Below are 15,384 nucleotides of genomic sequence, written 5' to 3'. Positions count from 1 at the left end.
GCGTTCCAGAGCAGCTCCAGGAGCCAGAGGGCTCACATGGAAGATGGTTCTGCCCGTGCCGGGATTCCTCGTGGGTGAATGATCTGATGAGATCACTCACCCTGTGCCAATAAAACCATGGAATCCCTCACCTGGGGAGCACCAAGCCACATCCCTCAGGATGTCCTACCCCTACCTTATGGGGCTGGATGTTGTTCCTTCACCAGCAGAGTCTTCTTCACCCCCTCACAGGGGCGGCAGAGCCCTCCAAACTCCCAGATCTGGCTTCTGTACAATCCTGACCCATCCAGCTCCTCCCAGGCCGGGCTGAAGCAGCAGCAGCTGCCAAGGGGTGGCTTTTCATCCTGCTGGGATGAGCTGGAGAGCCTGGGAATCCACCTCCTGGCAGGTGTTTACCCGCTCTGATGTCCCCTGGGCCCTTTTTCCATGGCTTTTCCTGCTGGGGGAGCAAAGTCCAGCAGCAGGAGCACCAGCCCCTGGAGGTTGATTGCACAACCCCAGCCCTTCCCAGCCCTCACAGACTCCAACTGCCAGCACCTCGTGCCTGGGGAGGGGAGAAGGGACCTGTGCCGATCCCAGGATTCGGAAGCCACACAACGGCCCCGGCTCCAGCGGATCCCGAGTGGGAGACGCTGCCAGGAATGCGAGACTGGGACAGCTCCTGCCCTCAAGGTCACCTGCCCACAGGCTGGGGAGTGTCCTGGAGCACCGCCCTGAGCCCAGGGGGGAGGAGGGTCAGGAATGTCCCTCCCGTCTGCCCCGCAAACATCCCGGAGTTTCCACGGGAGCAGGGCCTGGAGCGCGGGAAAAACAACCCCGGATGCGCCTGTTTTGGGAGGGGAAGGGTGGAATTGGTGTCTCCAAGGCTTCCCGTGGCAGAGCCTGTCCTCAGCCAGCTCTTCTGTGCCCAGCTCTTCTGTGCCCAGAACTTCTGGCACTAGGTCGGAGAAGCCATCGGCTCGTCCGGCTCCGGGAGAACCTCTGGATGCTCATGTGAGGCCGTGGGGGGAACAGTTTCTCCTGGGAAGTTGGGTTGTTGTGAGCACGGAACGATGCTGGGCCCCTGGGATGGAGGAGGAGGGTCTGCCCCAGGGATCTGGGGTGGGAATAGCGTGGAAGGGCTGGAATCCGGCCTGGGAGCCCACGCAAACAACTCCAGGCTGGGCCTGATCCGTGCGGAGCACCCAGGGGGCTCATCCAGCTGTGTTTGGTGGACAGGGAATGTTGGGGTGCCCAGGGAATGTCGGGGTGCCCAGGGTGCTCATCCAGCTGTGTTTGGTGCACAGGGAATGTCAGGATACCCAGGGTGCTCATCCAGCTGCGTTTGGTGCACAGGGAATGTCGGGATACCCAGGGTGCTCATCCAACTGCGTTTGGTACCCAGGGAATGTCGGGGTGCCCAGGGTGCTCATCCAGCTGCGTTTGGTGCCCAGGGAATGTCGGGGTGCCCAGGGTGCTCATCCAGCTGTGTTTGGTGCACAGGGAATGTCAGGGTACCCAGGGAATGTCGGGATGCCCAGGGTGCTCATCCAGCTATGTTTGGTGCCCAGGGAATGTCGGGGTGCCCAGGGTGCTCATCCAGCTGTGTTTGGTACCCAGGGAATGTCGGGGTACCCAGGGAATGTCAGGATGCCCAGGGTGCTCATCCAGCTGTGTTTGGTGCACAGGGAATGTCGGGGTGCCCAGGGTGCTCATCCAGCTGCGTTTGGTGCACAGGGAATGTCGGGGTACCCAGGGAATGTCGGGATGCCCGGGGTGCTCATCCAGCTGTGTTTGGTGCCCAGGGAATGTCGGGGTACCCAGGGAATGTTGGGGTGCCCAGGGTGCTCATCCAGCTGTGTTTGGTGCACAGGGAATGTCGGGGTGCCCAGGGTGCTCATCCAGCTGTGTTTGGTACCCAGGGAATGTCGGGGTGCCCAGGGTGGGTACCAAAAGTCACCACAAACACAGGCCCAGCTTGGGGTTGGCTCTGCCGGCGTGGATGTGGCCTCGGAAAGCTTTGGGCTGGAAGAGCCAGATTTTTGGGGCCGTGGGATGGATTTGGGGGTGGGCAGGCATGTGGGGAATCAAGCTCCCGCTTCCCTGCGTTTCCAGCAAGGATTTGGGGAGCTGAACAGCTCCAGCGGTGCTGGGGGGCTGGAAACCCCCCACCCTGTTCCTTGGCCCTCCTGGGTGACCACTTAACCAGGTTGGAGCTGATCTGGGAGGTCTTTTCCAAACTTTCGGATTCTATGGTTGTTTTCAACCTCAGTGATTCCACGATGGGACATTCCCGGTGTGGAATTCCTCATGGAGCTGGTAACAAACCCCAAATCCTTGCCATCCCATGAGGCAGGAATTGCTGTGGTTGGCTTGGGTTGGGGGGCAGTGCTTTGGTGAACACCCCAACTGCCCTTCCAGCTGAGTTTTCCCGCTTTTCCCAGCTCTGTTCCCACCGTGTGGATCCAACTGCTGGGGTTTCTCTGGCACCGCTGGTTCCTGTGGTGTTTTTGGACCAGTAAGGGCCACAAACTGAGCCCAAAATTTCTGGTTTTCTGGGTTATTCAACACCCAAAGCGAAAGCATGAGCTGGAGTGGGATCCAGGGTGTAATTCCAGAGCCCAACTCCCGCCTTGCAACATCTCCCCTTGTTCAGAAGGTGATGCAATAACTCAGCCCTTGCCCAACCCCGGGGCTCAAGGGGCCCCTCGGCCCGGCTGCAGGACAGAGAAAATGCCTCTTCCTGCTTCTTTCCTCGGGTTCTTTGGACAAGCTGGCGAAAACCCGGAGCCTGGGAGAAGGTGTGGGCTCAGGGGAGGCGTTTTCGGGGGAGATGGTTGAGTTTTGAGGGGTTTGGGGAACCCGCTGGTCTCTCAGAGAAGTGACATTGGAAATTCCTGCCTGATTTGCGCTGTTTTTGGGTTTTAAGGTTCTTGGTTGAGCTGTCTGGATGAGAGATCCCCTCCCTGTGGGAGGTGATGTGGGGTCTTGGTGGAAACCACCACCCGAAAGGCCTCTTGGCTTTAGGCTCTTGAGTTTCTTTGGGATTTTTATCCCCAAACCACAGGATCCCTGGGGTTGGAAGGACCCTCCAGGGGTTCCATCCCAGGCGGTGTTGGATGTTGGGTCTGCTGACACCTCCGGGACCTTGCTCATCATCAGGTGCAGGACACAGGTGGTGAGTGGAGAAGCACCTCAAGGTGGTTTTGGGGTGATGGGGAAGGTTTAGAGGAACTTTTTGCACCCGGTTGAGCCACTGAGATGTGGCATCAACCTCGGCTTATCGGCCCTCCCTGCGGTGGCCTTGACGAATTTGTGCTCTTTGCTCTTCTGGAGATGTTGTTGTTTCTCACTCCACGACCTTCAAAACCTTTTCTGTAGCGAACCATCACCAGATCTGGGTGGATCCAGCTCCACCATGTCCAGGAGAGCTCCTGGCCTCCCTCTGACCGCTCCAGGACTCTGAAATTCACTTTTCCCCCCCTCCTTATCTCTGTTTTCTCGTGTGTTTTGGCCACGGGCTCGTGTGACGCTGGCTTTGAAAGCGCCTTCTCATCCTCTTTGAGTTGCTTTAAGTGTTGGGAGTTAAAAGAGGGGAGTTAAACCAGGAGGAGAAGCCCCGAGGCCCCCCCGGTCCGAGGCAGTTTGACCTTGTTGGGGGGGAGCCCTTGAGCTCAGGAACGAGCCCGGCTGGTCCCGGGAGAAGCCACGGGAGCCGCTTCTCCTGGATTACCATAGAGGGTAAATTTGAGCCTCCCTAAGTCCAAGACATTAAACTCCCTCATCTCCCGCCGTTTCCAAGAAACTGGGATTTGTGGGGAGGGCGAGCGAGCGGCTGGGAGGGAGGGAGAGAGGGAGGGAGGGAGATAAATCACCGCCTGTTTTCCTCGCGAGGAGGCAGCTTCTAAAAATAGGAGTCTCGCCGGAGCTCCGGAGAACAAAGGAGCCCCTGGAAAGGCTCCTGCCACCGGCCCTTCCCGGGTTTGTGGGAGCGCTGGGAGCCCGGGATTTGGGAGGGCCGGGTTTGTGCCACGCTGGGGATGCTCAGCCCTCAGGGTCTCACCTCCACCAGAGGTGATGGAATGACAGGAGGACAACCCTGGTGCTTCACATCCCTGCTCCTGCCCTGCCCTTCCCATCTCCATAACCTCAATTCCACAGTTCCTCCTGAACTCCACGTTCCTCCTGAACGCCACATTCCTCCTGAATGCCACGTTCCTCCTGGTTTCATGGCACATGACCAGGAGTAATCCATGGAATGAACACAACCATCCACCCAGGAGGGCACAGGGATGGTTCTGGGCTGGAGAGCAGCAAACCCAGCTCCTCGGCTGTGTATTCCCAAAGCCTTCCCTACTCCCTTCCCGAAGCCTCCTCTCTCTCTCGTGTTCCTGTTGGACATTCCGGCTCTCTGGGTCATCGACTGATGTTGGGGGGGAGGCTGAGCTGCTCTTTGGATGTCCCTGCTGTCCATAAACTGAGTCTGCTCTCTCCAGTGGGCCGTGGTCACATCCTCCTTCCCATGGTGTCCTCCTTCCCATGGTGTCCTCCTTCCCATGCTGTCCTCCTTCCTATGGTGTCCTCCTTCCCATGGTGTCCTCCTTCCCATGGTGTCCTCCTTCCCATGGTCACTTCCTTCCCATGGTGTCCTTCCCACGTGCTCCTGGTTATTTCCACCTCACTGCTGAGCCCCAACCCACTCATGAGCTGCTGGACACCCCATGAGCCGGGATGAGGAGGAGGAGGAGGATGAGGATGGGAGCAGGGATGTGGGACAGTTCCTTGTCCCAGCCTACTGGGCTGTCCATGACCTGGGATGATGGTGATGATGAGGATGGGAGCAGGGATGTGGGACAGTTCCTTGTCCCGGCCTGCTGGGCTGTCCATGACCTGGGATGAGGAGGATGAGGATGGGAGCAGGGATGTGGGACAGTTCCTTGTCCCGGTCTGCTGGGCTGTCCATGAGCTGGGATGAGGAGGATGAGGATGGGAGCAGGGATGTGGGACAACTTGTCCCGGCCTGCTGGGCAGCTTGTGATGCCTCTCTGTGGAGCAGGGACTTTGGGAACACGGACACAGCTCCATACTGGATACCATGGAGTTCAGCCATGGCTTTGGATCCCTCTCCAAGGCTCTGGATCCCTCTCCATGGAGCAGGGACCCTGGGAGCTCAGCCATGGCTTTGGATCCCTCTCCATGGAGCCCAGCCCTAGCTCTGGATCCCTCTCCATGGCTTTGGATCCCTCTCCAAGGCTCTGGATACCTCTCCATGGAGCAGGGACCACAGGAGCTCAGCCATGGCTTTGGATCCCTCTCCAAGGCTCTGGATACCTCTCCATGGATCAGGGACCCTGGGAGCTCAGCCATGGCTCTGGATCGCTCTCCATGGCTTTGGATCCCTCTCCATGGCTCTGGATCCCTCTCCATGGATCAGGCCCATGGGAGCTCAGCCCTGGCTCTGGATCGCTCTCCATGGCTCTGGATCCCTCTCCATGGATCAGGCCCATGGGAGCTCAGCCCTGGCTCTGGATTGCTCTCCATGGATCAGGCCCATGGGAGCTCAGCCCTGGCTCTGGATTGCTCTCCATGGCTCTGGATCACTCTCCATGGAGTGGGGCTGTCTCTCCTGCAGGAGCTCTGCTGGCGGCGGGTCCATCTCCCCGTTAACCTGCTTAGGGCAGGAGCGGCTCCACATCCAGAGCTGCGCCCGGGATTAAACCCTCTTAAGTGCGGCTCGGAAATCCGCCCGTAATCCGGGCCCGGCTGCGGGAGCGGAGAGGGGGTTGATGTGCTGGGAGAGCCCCTGTAACCCTCCCCAAAAACCCCCTGTATCCCGGTTTCTGCTGGAAAAGCCCCACCTGGGCCTTGCTGACCTCGGCGCTTTCCTCTCTTGCAGATGAGCCCGACCCCGCCCTCTCTGGAGCCGTCCCGGCCGTGGCTCACAGGACGGAGCTCGGGTGAGTTCTCTGGGGATGTGACGGCACAGGGAGTGTCCAGGAGCTCATCTCCCCCTCGCTGAGGGTGCTCCAGTTACGCAGCATCCCAAAATACCTCCCTGGCTGTGCCCGGGGGGGTTGTCCCACCTCCGAGGATGCCGGCAGGTCCCTCCGGAGCTGCAGCACCAGCCCCCTGTGCCAAGCAGTGGGGGCTGCTCCAGTTCCTCTCATTTGTCCTGCTTCCCAAGGAGCCATCCTGCTTCTACCCGTCCCAGATCACTCCTTGGAGCTATCCCGGTTCCCTTTGGAACATCCCAGTTCCCCTCAGAGCCATCCCAGTTCCACTTGAAGCCATCCTGGCTTCTCTCACACCATCCCAGTTCCCTCGGAGACATCCCAGTTCTCCTTGGGGCCATCCTGGTTCCTCTTGGAGCCATCCCAGTTCTCCTTGGGGCCATCCTGGATCCTCTTGGAGCCATCCCAGTTCCCCTTAGAACTATCCCAGTTCCCCTTGGAGCCATCCTGGCTTCCCTCACACCATCCCAGTTCCCCTCGGAGACATCCCAGTTCTCCTTGGGGCCATCCTGGTTCCTCTTGGAGCCATCCCAGTTCTCCTTGGAGCCATCCTGGCTCCCTTGGGAGCCGTCCCAGTTCCCCTCAGCCCATCCCAGTTCCCCTCAGCCCATCCCAGTTCCCCTCGGTGCTCCCAGGTCTGTCCCTGCCAGGAGTCCCAAAGCTGCCCAGGGGTCTCCCACTGGCTCCGAGCACCCTGGAAAAGGCAGGATTTGGGATTCCAGCCTGGGGCTCGTGCAGGGATGGGATCCTTGTCCCTCCCCATGGCACTGGGATCGTGCCGGGCCGGGATCGCTCCGGCTGAGCCGATGCCCGGCGTGTTTTAATGGGCTTAGTTTGGTCTCTGCTGTTCCCTGATCCTTCCTGGGCTGGCTCTTCCCTTCCCGAGTTATTTTTAATAACGTTCCCAGGGTTTGCAGGACGAGTGGGAATCCCTTTTCCCTGATAACAACGGCCCATTATCCCCACCACCATCCCTTATCCCGAGTGAAAACAGGGAAGGGTTTGGAGCTGGGAGGTCCCACCATGGGATGGGAGGGTCTGTTTGCCCCTAAACTCGGCTTTTTCCGGGAATAAGCTGGAAATAACTGGGTTTAAAGGGAAGGAGGGAGAGAGGCAGCGTGAGATCCGTACGGAGCCGGCGTTCCCGCTGTCCCCAACAAAGGCGCTTTGTTCTCCCGGCAGCGCAGCTTGGCCCGGGAGATCGCGGTTGGAGGGCCCTGGAGCAGCTCCTCGCACGAGGCCTCGGCTCTCTGGGGTTCTCCTGGGTGTCCAGCCCCAGGATCCCGCAGATTCCTTCCCCATGGATGGTTTATCCAGGGGCAGGAGCTGGGAGGTGGTTCCTGTCCCACCCTTGGCTGCGTGTCCGTGCCATGGGAGCCGTGAGGGAGCAGAACCTGGGCATGGAGTCGGAATCTCAGAGTTGTGGGGTGGTTTGGGTCTCAAAGGGCCTTAAAGATGATCCAGTTCCAGCCCAGGAGCTGGGACTGGGATTGGGATGTGGAGGAGTCCCCCCTCAGGGTTTGCCCTGACTCTGCTCATCCCCAGAGTCATCGCCCCCCAACCCCCGGGAAGCTGCAGGTTGGAGCTCCTGGATCTCCTGGAGCCCCGTTGAGGAGCCTGGATTTGGGGATTTGGGGCCATCCAAGGCTCTGCTCCCCCACAAGCCTCCCATGGTTCCTACAGAAGGGCTGGAGGCTCTTTGAATCCTCTCTCCTGTCTCCTCTCCTTGAGGCATCTTGGAGAACATCCAGTGCCTCAGTTGGACCCTCCCAAGGTCCCTTCTTCCCTGGAAAAGCCTCCCAACCCAAATTTAGGACTTCCAAGAGCTCCAGGCTGGGACACTGCCCATGGATGTGCTCATCCCCTCTAACCCCCAGCACGTTCCGGTGCTGTGGGCGTGGATCCCCCCATCCCGGTGGCATCAGGCTCCCCAGTCCCACTGCAGGGCTCACTCCATGGATTCTCACCTTCTCCAGCTGCCCGAGGGGGTGTTCCCAGCTTTGGGAAGGGTTTGGGAGTGGATGAGGAGCAACCACTTTGATCCCTTGGGTTCTCTGCACAGGAAGGTGAGACCTGGAGTCAAACCACCCTTTGGTCCAGGAGACCTTTGGTGTGGTCCATGTTTATTTTCATGCACTTGGAGGAGCTCCTCGGCCTGATGGTGTCACCAAGAGCTGGGTGAAAGGTGTCCCAGCTATCCCGAGGAGTTGGGAGGGGAAAGGGAAGATGGGAGGGAGTGGGTGGAGCACAGGGAAAAGATGCCCTGGCCCAAGGTTGATGTGATGGGAACCCAACGCTCCCATCACACCCAGCAGCAGGGAGAGCCGGGAAAACATCTTGGAGCCAGCCTGGAGTAAGAGGCAGGAACTCTTCCAGCTGCACATGGCCACGGCAGGGTGGGAAGGGATGGGCCTGTTCCCATCCCAGCTCTTCGATATTTGGGAGTCACCCCAAACCCCCGTGACACCACGAGGCTCCCTCGGCCTCCGGGGCGCCGGGGACATCGGGGTGACCCCTCCGTGCCCCCGTTAACTCTCCAACCTTCCTTGCAGCCCCGCGAACGAGGAGCACCTGGAGTTCCCGAAGGGCCTGTACAGGACGGACGCTCGGAGCGCCCTGGAGCTGCACAACATGACGGTGTCGGTGTCGGGCGGCGCGTCCTGGGACGGCCCCGCCCTGGAGCCCCGAGCGGGCCAGGGCAGGCAGGAAAGCACTTTAGAGAGGCTCTCGGGCCCGAAGGACTCGAAGGAGTTTGCCGGGGAGCCCCGGGGGGTGGAGGCCGTGCGGGTGGATCCCGAGCAGCTGGAGAGCGACCCGGAGGAGCCGGAGCGCGGGAAGGCGGCGGCGGAGACGCCCGGTGCTCGCGGTGCCGAGGAGAGGTATCTCAGAAACGAACCAAAGCAGCTCGAAGGGCTCGGCAAGGAGCACTCGGAGAAAGGCAGGAGGGGGGTCCAGAGGGTCGACTGGATCCCCAGGCCCAACAGGAGCCCGAGCCCTCACTACAAAGACATAAACAAGCCGACAGATGTAGCAGCCAACCTGCCCTTCCGGGGCCAGGCCGTGCGTGAAGTGCCTCCTCCGCTGCCCCCCACGGTGTTCAGGAAAACGCTCAACCCCGTCCTGGGCAAACCCAAACCCCCGGAGGGCTCCTCGTCCCACAGGAAGGGGCTGGTGGTGGACTCGGACTTGGCCGAGGTCACGCCGCTCTCGGCGGCCGAGTGGACGATCCAGAAGCCGAGCCTGCAGCTCGGCGCCGAGCTGGCCGTGGGCAAACAGTCGTGGACGGTGAACGCCGAGGACTCGGTGGAGCGGGTCCCGCTGATGTCCCTGGATCCCGCCCCCTGCAGCTCCTACGACGTGGAGATGAGGCCCTACGTGTGCAGCGTCCTGTTGGAGGAGCAGGGCAAGGAGGAGCTGGGCCAGGAGGAGGATCCCTCGGTCTACACCTGCATCGAGTGCAGCATCTACTTCAAGAAGAAGGAGCACCTGATGGACCACATGCTCCAGCACAACCGCGGGCCGGGCAGGGACCAAGACGGGGACGCCCTGGGGGGGCAGTGCCAGTTCTGCTGCAACGAGTGCGGGTGGGCCTTCGGGGACCCCGCGGCGCTGGAGCAGCACAAGAGGCTCCACCAGGAGTCGCGGGAGAAGATCATCGAGGAGATCCAGAAGCTGAACGAGTTCCCTGACGAGGGCCGGGAGGCGCGGCTGCAGTGCCCCAAGTGCGTCTTCGGCACCAACTCCTCCAAGATCTTCGTGCAGCACGCCAAGATGCACGTCAAGGAGCGGAAGGACCAAGGGGCCAAGGGCGCGGGTCTCTTCGGGGGCGCGGGCGCCGGGGAGGTGCGGGACGGCCCCGGGCACGGCCTCTACAAACACTTCAAGGCCAACGAGCACCCGGCCCTGCCGGCGCCGGCGCCGCCCCACGGCAGCGCCAAAGGGCTCAGCACCTGCGTGCTCTGCAGCTTCCCGGCCCCCAACGAGAACATCCTCAAGGAGCACATGAGATACGCCCACTCCCACCTCTCCTGGGAGGCGGAGGTGTACGAGGACGACCCCAACCAGCCGGGCACCAGCAGGGACGCCTACAGCCCGGCCCGGCCCGGCCGCTTCCCAGAGGCGGATTATTTCGGCAAAGCCGACCGGCTCTTCCCCCCCGCCCCCCGGGAAAGCACGTCCCACTACGACCTCCCCCACGGGTTCTCCCTGGCCCAGCCCCGGCTCGACAAGAGCAACGGGGCCACCAAAAAGGACTACCAGGCCTCGGGCTTCCACACCAGGAAGGCGGCCCCGTTCGCCGCCCCGCACAAAAGCCCGGGCCTGTCCGGCTTTCCCTCCGCCAGAGCTTATTCCCAGCTCGCTCTGCAGCAGCTGAAGAGAAAAGCGGCGGCTCAGCACCTTGAAGGAGACGGCGACGGCCTGCGCAGCCACCCCGGGGGGCCGGAGGAGCTCCGGCACAAGTGGGTGTTGGACGGCGGGAGCGCGGAGGAGGAGATCGCCGAGAGGGATCCGGGCGAGGGCGGGGCCGCCAGAGCCGTCACCATCCCTCAGGCTGCCTTGGACCTCAAGAGGACGTTCAGGGACACCCTGAGGGCCACGGACTCGTCGATAGCGTCAGAGGAGCAGCAGCAGCAGCTGAGGATGATGGTGCCCCTGGTGCTCCTGGAGGAGGTGAACCCGCACCCCAAGGCGGCCAAGCGGCCGCGGGGGAAGGCGTTCAAGAGGAAGGCGACGCTCCCGCCCCGGGAGTTGGCGATGGAGGAGCCCCTTCCCTTGGATGTGCTCCTGCTGGACGCTCCCCTGGAGGGTCCCCTGGAGCTCGACGACCTGCTGGACTCGGACTCCAGCATGTTGAAGAACGAGGAGAGGAAGTGTCCGTACTGCCCCGACCGCTTCCACAACGGCATCGGGCTGGCCAACCACGTGCGGGGCCACCTCAACAGGGTGGGCGTGAGCTACAACGTCCGGCACTTCATCTCGGCCGAGGAAGTGAAGGCCATTGAGCAAAAGTTTTCCTTCCAAAAGAAGAAGAAAAAAGGTAGTATGTATTCAATTCAGCGTGTTTCTGTTCTCTGGGGTTGCTCTCTGGGGTGTTCTCCTCCCACCGAGGACCGGGTATGTATGGTGTGGTGTTCCACCGAGCCGTGGCGGCGTTCGGTGGCCCTGGGGGCAACAAACACCCTCTGTCCCCCCCCTCTTAGAGGCCTGACCTGGGGGTTCGGTGCCGCCCCTGACTCTCTGTCCTTCCCCGCAGTTGCCAACTTCGACCCCAGCACCTTCAGCCTGATGCGCTGCGAGTTCTGCGGCGCCGGCTTCGACACGCGGGCCGGGCTCTCCAGCCACGCCAGGGCCCACCTGCGGGACTTCGGCATCACCAACTGGGAGCTCACCATCTCGCCCATCAACATCCTCAAGGAGCTGTTGGCCAACTCCTCGGAGCACCCGATGCTGCAGGCGGCCCTGGGGGCCGAGCCCTCGTCGCCGAGCCGGGACAGGGACGCGCTCGGCGGCTTCGCCCCCTCCCGCAAGAGCGTCCCCCCCGTGCCCGAGTGCGGCCTCGCCCGCTCCCCGCTGTCCCCCTTCCTCCCAGCCTGGGGAGAGGAGCCCCTGCAGCCCTACAGAGACGGTGAGTGGCCCCCGAGAGCCTCGCTGGGGGGTTGAGTTGGGGTGAGCTGGGGTCGGTCGGTGCGTCACCAGCTCTCTGTGCCCTCTGCAGTCTGATGTGGCACAGGGGTGGCTGCTGGAGGTGGTGGCAGGTGGATGTGCCACCTCCTGAGGGGTCTCATCCACCAGACCCATGGTTGGGGGTTGAGTCAGGGTGAGCTGGGGTTGGTCAGTGCATCGCTGGCTCTCTGTGCCCTCTGCAGTCTGATGTGGTGTGGGGGTGGCTGCTGGAGGTGGTGGCAGATGGATGTGCCACCTCCTGAGGGGTCTCATCCACCAGACCCATGGTTGGGGGTTGAGTCAGGGTGAGCTGGGGTCGGTCGGTGCGTCACCAGCTCTCTGTGCCCTCTGCAGTCTGATGTGGCACGGGGGTGGCTGCTGGAGGTGGTGGCAGGTGGATGTGCCACCTCCTGAGGGGTCTCATCCGCCGCCTTGGGTGTTGGAGCTTTGTCCTTCGGAACGTGTCGTGTTCAGGAACGAGGTTTCTGTTGGGAAACCCCAAAGCTTCACCCCCAGTGGGGCAGAGTGGGGTGTGGAAGGGAGGAGGGTGTGGTTTGGGTCCAGGACACAACCTCTGCCTTGGGGGTTGGTGTTCACCCCCCAGGTGTGTTGGTACCATGGGGGGAAGCTTGAGGGGTCCTTCCCAAATGGATTCGGGTCTGAGCCGCTCCCTCTCCCTCAGCACTGTTCAAATGGGATCAGTCCAGAGCAGAGTCCATCCCAAAGAGCTCCCAAGCCTCAAACCCCTGAGTTTGCACCAAAACCTGCAGTGGGCTTTCTTCCCAAAGGCTAAAAACTTAAATCTGTCCTCCCAAAGGCTAAAAATTTAAACCTGAGCTTGCATCAAAACCTGAAAGGGGCTGTTCTTCCAAAGGCTAAAAACTTAAACCTGTCCTCCCGAAGGCTAAAAACTTAAACTTGTTCTCCCAAAGACTAAACTCTTGCTCTTGCAAGAGGAGAAATCCCAAATCTGGAAGGCCTTGAAGCAGCTCCTGCTTGGGTTCTGCTCAGCCCCATCCGGTCTCAGATCCATCCCTACCGCTGTGATTGAGATGTCAAGGAGCTGCTAATCCCGGCTCTCCCGCCTGCTCCGTGGGCTGGGACACTCTGGAACGAGTCCTGAGCGTAACGAGCACGAATTAAACCCCGAACAAACCCAAACTCCTCATTTTTAGCACATCAACCCTTGGCAGATGAGCTAAGACCTCCCCAGTTAGGGAAGTCGGTGCCAACGAGAGGATTTTGGAGGCTCTGCCTCGTTCCAGCTGCCAGGGCCGGGATGTTCCTGCTGGCCAGGACTGTCCTCGGCAACTTTCAGGTCTCCCAGTGCCCAAAATTCTCTGGCACGAGCTGGTGCTGATGGTGCTGCTGCTCTGCAAACCAGGGCTCGGGGGTTGCACTGCTGAGAAGGGTGGGAAGGGTCTCCGTGCTCCGTAAGAACCGCCAGAGCAGAGCTGGGATCTGACTCGGATCCCACATCAAACAGGAGGTGTTAGGGGGAAAACAAAAATGGGTCATGTCTTGAAATAGGAGCTCACTCAAGGTCTTCTCAGCGTGTGATGTTGGCCCTGGGGTCGGGGACGTCTCCTGCTCCTGCTGCTCCCGGCTCCGGTGGCCTTGAAGTGCTGCTGGAGAAACCGGGTCGGGAATTGTGCCTTGTAGGTCAGAGGAGTTGAGTCGGAGCGGATTTTGGGTTAATTCAGAGGTTATTTATACCCAGAGGAGGTGAGGATGGACCTGTGGGGGAGCAGGACCTGCACAGGAGCTCAAATACCCCCTCAGGCCATGCTCCTGGGTTTGAATTCCGCGCTCTCCGTTCCCGCAGGAGTTTTATTCCCTCAGGGATGTCTCTGGGGGACAATTCCAAGAAAAAGGGCAAATTTGGAAAGCTTAAACCCACCCCCAACCCACCAGCCTGTGGAATCCTCTGTGTGGAAATCCCAGCCTGGAGTGCCTTAGTTCCCGCTCCAGGCCCTCAGGGAGACTCTCCATGAATCCAAACCCTCCTCGTTTTCCCTCCAACCCCAGCGGGATGGGCCGGGCAGGGTCTGTCACAACTGGACCTGAGGATTGGCAATATTTGTTCAACTGGGGCCGTGGGGAGGAGCTGAGCAAACAGGGGAGGGGCTTTGGAGGTGGGAATGCCGAGCTGGAAGCCGGGATTTTTGAGTGCCAGTGGCTGATCAAATCCCTGGGGGGGCTGGGAGAGCCCCCGGGAGCTGCTCGGGGTCCGCAGGGATGAAGCCTCGGCCGCTGGTCCCGAGGGAGAGGGAGCAGCTCCCGGGGGGGAACCCGCTTGGATTAACCTCCTGGGCTTGGGAATTAGGCTAATTCCCGAATTTATGGAGGGATTTTAGCACCATTAATGGGATAAAGGCCTTTAGTAGCTTGTCGTGGCAAGAGGATCTCCTGGAGCATCCGTGGCTCTGCTCCAGACCCCGTGCCGTGGTGGCCCTGGCACTGGTGGCCCTGGGACGATGTGTTTGATGCCAGTTCCTTAATTTATAGAGGGATTTTAGCACCATTTTAGAATGAGATAAAGGTCATTAGAAGGTTGTAGAGGCAGGAGGATCTCCTGGAGCATCAGTGGCTCTGCTCCAGACCCCGTGTCATCTCCTCAGGTGTCTCCTTGCCGTGGTGGGCCCAGGACGATGTGTTTTATGCCAATTCCTTAATTTATAGAGGGATTTTAGCACCATGAATGAGATAAAGGTCGTGAGAAGGTTGTAGAGGCAGGAGGATCTCCTGGAGCATCAGTGGGTCTGCTCTGGTGGCTCTGGAGGTGACACAGCAGTGGATGGAGGTGACAGCAGTGGATGGAGGGGTCACAGCAGTGGATGGAGGGGTCACAGCATTGGATGGAGGGGTCACAGTGTGGACAGAGGTGACACAGCAGTGGATGGAGGGGTCACAGTGTGGATGGAGGGGTCACAGTGTGGATGGAGGGGTCACAGTGTGGATGGAGGTGACACAGTGTGGATGGAGGTGACACAGCAGTGGATGGAGGGGTCACAGTGTGGATGGAGGGGTCACAGTGTGGATGGAGGTGACACAGCAGTGGATGGAGGGGTCACAGTGTGGATGGAGGGGTCACAGCAGTGGATGGAGGTGACACAGCAGTGGATGGAGGGGTCACAGTGTGGATGGAGGGGTCACAGCAGTGGATGGAGGGGTCACAGTGTGGATGGAGGGGTCACAGCAGTGGATGGAGGGGTCACAGCAGTGGATGGAGGGGTCACAGCAGTGGATGGAGGGGTCACAGCAGTGGATGGAGGGGTCACAGCTGTGGATGGAGGGGTCACAGTGTGGATGGAGGGGTCACAGTGTGGATGGAGGGGTCACAGTGTGGATGGGGGTGACACAGCAGTGGATGGAGGAGTCACAGCAGTGGATGGAGGGGTCACAGTGTGGATGGAGGGGTCACAGTGTGGATGGAGGGGTCACAGCAGTGGATGGAGGGGTCACAGCAGTGGATGGAGGGGTCACAGCAGTGGATGGAGGGTCACAGCTGTGGATGGAGGGTCACAGCAGTGGATGGAGGGGTCACAGTGTGGATGGAGGGTCACAGCAGTGGATGGAGGTGACACAGCTGTGGATGGAGGGTCAGAGCAGTGGATGGAGGGTCACAGTAGTGGATGGAGGGGTCACAGTGTGGATGGAGGGGTCACAGCAGTGGATGGAGGGGTCACAGTGTGGATGGAGGGGTCACAGCAGTGGATGGAGGTGACAC

General features: G+C 60.7%; 1 protein-coding gene across 3 annotated transcripts in view; it reads left to right on the top strand.

Moving 5' to 3' along the window:
• WIZ (WIZ zinc finger) overlaps positions 1–15,384 on the top strand; it is a 54,850-nt gene that overhangs the window by 15,466 nt on the left and 24,000 nt on the right. For 2 of the 3 annotated variants that reach the window (XM_050337495.1, XM_050337498.1), the window contains exons 3-5: positions 5,876–5,936; positions 8,543–11,031; positions 11,245–11,616. In XM_050337495.1, coding sequence (XP_050193452.1) covers positions 5,876–5,936; positions 8,543–11,031; positions 11,245–11,616 — 2,922 coding nt within the window. The remainder of the gene's footprint in view (positions 1–5,875; positions 5,937–8,542; positions 11,032–11,244; positions 11,617–15,384) is intronic. The other variant, XM_050337496.1, reaches the window with a different exon arrangement.

Source organism: Myiozetetes cayanensis, unplaced genomic scaffold (genome assembly GCF_022539395.1).
Source record: "Myiozetetes cayanensis isolate MyiCay16 unplaced genomic scaffold, myiCay2020 scf67, whole genome shotgun sequence".
NCBI lineage: Eukaryota > Metazoa > Chordata > Aves > Passeriformes > Tyrannidae > Myiozetetes > Myiozetetes cayanensis.
This window is presented reverse-complemented; position numbering and strand designations above follow the sequence as displayed.